Source organism: Pongo abelii, chromosome 8, assembly GCF_028885655.2.
Source record: "Pongo abelii isolate AG06213 chromosome 8, NHGRI_mPonAbe1-v2.0_pri, whole genome shotgun sequence".
NCBI classification, from domain to species: Eukaryota; Metazoa; Chordata; class Mammalia; order Primates; family Hominidae; genus Pongo; species Pongo abelii.
This window is the reverse complement of record NC_071993.2, coordinates 66,277,879-66,284,631: the sequence shown is the minus strand read 5'-3', so window position 1 is coordinate 66,284,631 and position 6,753 is coordinate 66,277,879. Positions and strand designations below refer to the sequence as shown.

Below are 6,753 nucleotides of genomic sequence, written 5' to 3'. Positions count from 1 at the left end.
GGACGATGGCGGTTATGTTGAAAAGAAAGGGAGGAAGTGTGGGGAAAGGAAGGAGAGATCAGATTGTTGCTGTGTCTGAGCAGAAAGAGGTGGGCATAGGAGACTCCATTTTGTTCTGACTAGGAGAAATTCTTCTGCCTTGGGATGCTGTTGATCTATGGCCCTTCCCCCAGCCCCGTGCTATCTGAAACATGTGCTGTGTCAACTCAGGGTTAAATGGATTAAGGGCGGTGCAAGATGGGCTTTGTTAAACAGATGCTTGAAGGCAGCATGCTCTTTCAGAGTCATCACCACTCCCTAATCTCAAGTACCCAGGGACACAAACACTGCAGAAGGCCGCAGGGTCCTCTGCCTAGGAAAACCAGAGACCTTTGTTCATGTGTTTATCTCCTGACCTTATCTCCACTATTATCCTATGACCCTGCCATATCCCCCTCTCCGAGAAACGCCCAAGAATCATCAATAAATACTTCATAAAAAAAAAAAAAAGAAAAAGAGAAATAAGAGTACTAGTAAAACAATTGATGGTGGTGGTGTTATTGTGCCATTAATGAAAGTACTGAGAGGAAAAGGATAGGACTTTGCGTTCATTAGTAAAAGATCTAAAAAAAACCATAATGTCCTATAATTAAAACAACAACAAATAAAGTTACCTTTTACTTCACTCTGCCAAATAAGGCTATACTAGAAGAGAAAGAGGTAAATATTGACCTAAGAGTGAAGACTGGAGTATAAATGTACATATACGTACCTATATATACACTGGGACTATGTATTTGGGGATTGTAGGACTCTTTTGGTTGGTAAAAATTAATTCTGTATCACTTTTTTTTTTTTTTTTTTAACTTGAAACACAAACGCTTTATTTAAAGGAGCATCTCAATTCCGTGTGGCGGGCAAAAAAACAAAAGGAGCAGATTGTGACAGACCATTCCCATCGGCCAAGTGGTCGAACCCAACATCCAAGACCCAGCGAGCAGCCAAGCTCAGCGCAACCTCCGGGCTTCTCGCTCTGACTCCAAAAGGGTGAGCACGTCGCCCTCGCGCACGGGGCCTTTTACATTGCGGATGATGGATCGGCTCGTGTCGTCCATGAATTCCACGCGCACCTGCGTGCACTGTCCCTGAGAGCCGGTCCTGCCCAGGACCTTGGTGACCCTGGCCAGCTTGATAGGCTGCACACGACTGGTGTCCATGATGGCGGCGCGGCGGCGGCCTGGCGGACTCTGTATCACTTTTATCCTCAGTATTTTTCCTTAGGTTCTTGAATTTCAGAAGATAGTAACTTAATTTGACATGCACTTAGACAATATCCCAAGAGCCCAAAACCACATAGGCAATTTATCCTGACCTACAACCCTCTCTTCTTCCAGGAATCAGAGTCTAGTAACTGTCCTCTGCCAGCAGACTCAGCACTTTCTCTTCCATTACAATGGCCTTTTGCGGATTTTCACCCCTCGGACTAGACAGTTGGCCCTTTGAAGGTAGAATCCATATCTTAATGATCCAGCTGCACAGAATATATTCGAGCAAGCGTGGTGTCAGCTCCTACTCTCCAGAAGCAGCCAGCACAGGCTCCGTCCAGTGTCCACTGTCCAGTGCCAGCGGTGATAGTGGTGCAAGTTGCAGCATCTATGCCAGCAGCAATAGCATTAATGTCTTCACTGAAGCGGTTCTAGCCTGTGATTTGGGATGCTGGGCTTGAACATGAAGCCACCAAGCTTAATTTTCCAGTCTTATTGGTCAGAACAGGCTAGGTCATCCCATGAAACAAATAAATTCCAACATTTCAGCAGTTTTGCTTTCCAATCACACACAGGTGGAGGTGGGTTGGACAGCTTATCTGGGCAGTGCCTCTCCAGGCAGTGACTCGTGCCCTGGGCTGTTCCTAGTGTGGTTCCAGCATCGCAGTTCCTTCTCTTTCACAGGACCATGAGAGCCAAGGATATGGCAAGAAATTTTAGGGACAGGCCTGGAAACACTATGCATTAATTTCCTCTTATGCTCCATTGGCCTAACTGAAAGGCAGGCTGAAAAACCTCATCTTCCTATGTGCTTAAGAAGCAGAAATGGGACTGGGGAGGATCCAGCCAGGGTTTACCCTCCAAGAAATTTTATTCTTCCAATTTTGGTATGTGGCATATGTGAGCACTCTCTCAGACATTTTATGAGCCACCTTTTATCCTTTCAGAGGTTCATTTGCTGATGACCCCAGCCAAGATTGGTTTCTATTATCTGCAACTAATGTCCTTGACTGATAGAAAGATGGGAGGTCCAATAGGATGTACTGTTCAGGAGCACATACCTGCACTCAAACTCCAGGCTCTTGCTTTACTAAACTTCACACTTTTGGCAAGTGACCGGGCCTCATCTTCCATAAAGTGCAGAGAATAATAGCATCTACCCTATGAAGTTGTTGTGGGGATAGAGTAAGTTAATGTGAGGAAAGTGCCTAGCATAGCTGGCCTGCAGTAAGTGCTCAGAAAATGGTATCCATTATTTATCCTCCCAAGGTATCCAGCCTTCAGAGGCTTCCTGGAGGAGGTACTCACAAAGATTTGAATGATTTTAGAGGACTGGGCAGAAGAAGGGTTCTTACAGGAAAATGAGCTTCTCCAGGCATGATAGATGTGTTATCTTTGTTTTGGGTTTTTAGAGTTTCTTTGTTTTAGAGACAGGGTCTCACTCTGTCACCCAGGCTGGAGTGCAATGGTGTGATCATAGCTCACTGCAGTCTCAAAATCCAGGGTTCAAGCGATCCTCCCACCTCAGCTTCCCAAGTAGCTAGGACTATAGGCACACAGAACCATGGCCACCCAGCTGATTTAGATGTGTTATTTTGAATTAATGGGTGCTGAGCACTGAAGAAAGAGCCCTCCAGTGTTTGAGTATTCCCATCATGTGCTCAAGGGAACCTCCTTGCCTGGGTCCCATTTATCTTCTCCTTTGAAAGTCAGATTTGCAGGAGTTTGACTCATGGACAAGGTCTGTGCACAGGCTGCCTTCTAGCTCTGGTATGGGGGGGGTGGTGGGCAAGCCCTTCCCGGGTAAGGCAGAGCCTGTGTGGCCAGTGCCTGTGTAAAGACAGCAAGGACACTGGCAAGCACACAGCAGGCAGGGTTCAGGCTCGGGCTTAGGGTGTCCGGAAGGGGAGTGGCTATTCTGAAATCCCAAGTCTAAGCTGAAGACCTTCCTCAAAGCCTCAGGAGAGCCGGCTCACGGTGGGGACAAGTATAGAGTATTTGTTTCACAGCAGCAATGAGCAGGCCTTCATTTGCTTCTGTGTTTTTCAAGTCACTTGTTGGGGTGTGAAAATCCCATCCCTAGATTCTCCACTAACTTCTTCACTGTAAATGCAGAAGCCCCAAAGGAGCCAATTTCACGTGCCAGAGCCCAGCAGGCCTGGGCTCCCATCCTCAGTGTGTTATCATGGAAGACAAGGCAATGGCAAGGACATGGTCTTTCTTTGGGGACAGTTGTAAAGCCCCTGAGTGATAAGCCCCCTCCACTGGAATGTGGCCCTTCCTATCAAGAACAGCTCCAGGAGGCTGGGCGCAGTGGCTCACGCCTGTAATCCCAACACTTTGGGAGGCCTAGGCAGGTGGATCACTTGAGGTTAGGACTTCGAGACCAGCCTGACCAACACGGTGAAATCCCACCTCTACTAAAAATACAAAATTAGCCAGGTATGGTGGCAGGCACTTATATTCCCAGCTACTTAGGAGGCTGAGGCAGGAGAATCGCTTGAATCCAGAAGGCAGAGGTTGCAGTGATCTGAGATCACGCCTTTGCACTCCAGTCTGGGCAACAAAAGCGAAACTCCACCTCAAAAAAATAAAAAAGAACAGCTCCAGGGAATGAACATAGTGTCAGGTTGAGTCCTCTTTCTCTAGAGAGGGATTTTCTAAATATGAAAGAATCGAGGTTCCTATTTTGACCATGTCTTCTCAAAGGATGACAGTCCAAGTTCTCATTGAAACAACAGTAGTAGGCAGCAGAAAGGCAGTGCAGAGGGAGGGGAAGAAGTAGAGGTATGGACTTAAGGACTGGGTGACATGGCCAGGGAAATGGACATTAATACTCAACAGGCTAAGTCAAGGATGTCTGATGTGCCCATCCCACTGCTGGGTTTCAGGGAGCTGAAGGGAGCAATGCGCCAGCACTGAGGTTGAGATCTGATTTTGTCCTTTACTAGCCATGGAGCCTTGGTACATGTTAACTGTCTGAGCCTCGGTTTCTTCATTTATCAACTATAGATAAAATTCCTTGCCCTGGCTGCTTCACAGGATTCTCGTGATGAACTAAAACACACACACACACACACACACACACACACACACACACAAACACTTTATAAAGCTTTATAATCCAGAAGGGGTTGTTTTAAAATAAAGCATTATTATTATAGTTGAAGTTAAGATAAATTCTGGCTCTCCGGGAACCTACAATCCAGTTGTAGAAATAAAATACATGAAATTAAAATACATAAGTAGCAAATAATGGCAATCTGTGCTCAGCACGAGATAGTGTTATCAAACCCACATTCACTAAGTTTTCTGAGAGTCAGATGTAGAGTGAATCAGGTAGAAGAAATTTCATAGAAGTGGAGGTAAGAACTGAAATGGGTCCTAGAAAAAAAGAAGGTTGTAGAAAAATTGCAAGAAGGAAGGAAGGCAATTGTGTGTGTGTGTGTGTGTGTGTGCATTTTAAGCTGAAAAGCTCAACCAGGACATACACTATGCTAGGCTTAGAGACACATACTCTGACTGTGAAAGTTAAGAAATAGGTCTAAAGCAGAGATAGGCAAACTACAGCCCCATGAGCCAATTTTGGTAGAAGCTGTAAGCTAAGAATAATTTTTACACTTAGAAAATGTTATAAGGAAAAGATAAAAAAGGAGGAGGAGTGACACAGACTTTATGTGCCCCACAAAGCCTAAAGTATTTACTATCTGTCCCTATACTGACCGATACGTACATGAAGATTCAATGACAGTGAAAATACAACATATTCAAATTTGTGTGGTGCAGCCAAAACAGTGCTGATAGGGAAATTTATAGCACTGAGTGAAATGTTTATATTAGAAAAGAGAAGAAGACACAAATTAATATTATAAGGTCCTATATCAGGAAACTAGAAAAATAAGAACAAACTAAACAGGGGCTGGGCATGGTGGCTCACACCTGTAATCCCAGCACTTTGGGAGGCCAAGGTGGGTGGATCACTTGAGGCCAGGAGTTCAAGACCAGCCTGGCCAACATGGTGAAACCCCATCTCTGTAACCCCAGCTATTTGGAAGGCTGAAGCACAAGAATTGCTTGAGCCTGGGAGGTAGAGATTGCAGTGAGCCGAGATCGCACCAAATCCTTGAAATCCTCACATGCACTCCAGCCTGGGCAATAAAGCAAGATCCTATCTCAAAAAACAAAAAAAAAGGAAAAAAAAGAAAATGAAACAAAAAGCAAACAGAAGGAAGAAAAAATGACAATAGCAGAAGTAAATGAAATTGAAAAAATACATAGTAAATTAATGAAGCGAAGACTGGTTATTTCAAAAGATTTGTGAAATTGACAAACTTCTATCGAGGTGGGTGGATCACTTGAGGCCTGGAGTTCGAGATCAGCCTGGCCAACGTGGTGAAACCCCATCTCTACTAAAAATCAAAAATTAGCCGGACATGGTGGTGCACGCCTGTGGTCCCAGCTATTCGTGAGGCTGAAGCACAAGAATTGCTTGAACCCAGGAGGCAGAGATTGCAGTGAGCTGAGATCACAACACTGCACTCCAGCCTGGGCAACAGAGTGAGAGTTTGTCAAAAAAAAAAAAAAAAAAAGACTGACAAAGGGAAAATACAGTATCAGAAATGAAACAAGAGATATCATTACAGACCCTACAGACATCAAAAGGATAATAAAGGACTATTACAACTTTACACACATAAATCTTGACAATTTTGATAAAATGAACCAAATCCCTGAAACCCACACATGACTACAAGTCAACTAATATGGTATAAAAAGTTTGAATAGCCATATAACTATTGAGAAAATTAAACCCCTAATTTTAAAACTCCTCTCCCAACCAAATCTCCAGGCACAGATGCCTTCACGACTGAATTATGCCAAACTTTTAAAGAAGAATTAACTCCAATGCTACACAATCTCTTCCAGAATATAGAAAATAAAGAAACACATTCCAATTTATTTTGTAAAGTTAATATTACCCTGATGCTAAAACCAGACAAATATATTAAAAAAAGAGAAAATGACAGATCAACAGTCCTGATGAATATAGAAATAATCCTTATTAAAAAATAGCAGAGAATTCAATCATCTCCAAAAAGAATTATACACCACCATTAAGTAAGGGTTATTTCAGGAATGCAAAGCTGGTTCAATATTTGAAAATCAATCAAGGTAATCTACCATATTGCCATGCTACAGGAAAAAAATTAGATGATTATGTCAATTGATGCAAAATAAGAATTTTACAAAATTTGACACTCATTTATAATAAAAATTCTCAAAATACTTAAGAGGGAAACTTTCTCAAATTAGTAAAGATCAGCTACAAAAAAAAATCTACAGATAACATCATATATAATGGTAAAAGATGGAGTACTTTCTCCCTAAGATTAGATACAAGACAAGGATGTCTTTTATCACTTCTAGTACTGGAAGGGCTAGCCAGTGTAACAATAAAAAGAAAAAAAAAAAAGGAAATAAAGGCCAGGCATGGTGGCTCATGCCTGTA

General features: G+C 43.0%; 1 protein-coding gene across 1 annotated transcript; it reads right to left on the bottom strand.

Moving 5' to 3' along the window:
* Positions 1 to 895: 895 nt before the first annotated feature.
* On the bottom strand, positions 896 to 2,229 carry LOC112135121 (small ribosomal subunit protein eS28). Its single transcript, XM_054522418.2, has one exon. It carries the CDS (start codon positions 1,194 to 1,196, stop codon positions 987 to 989), a length of 210 nt encoding a protein of 69 aa, XP_054378393.1. The 5' UTR covers positions 1,197 to 2,229; the 3' UTR covers positions 896 to 986.
* Between the last annotated feature and the right edge of the window lie 4,524 nt (positions 2,230 to 6,753).

Coding starts and splice junctions, on each gene's coding strand:
- LOC112135121 (XM_054522418.2), bottom strand. CDS start 1,196: ATGGACACCAGTCGTGTGCAGCCTATCAAGCTGGCCAGGGTCACCAAG.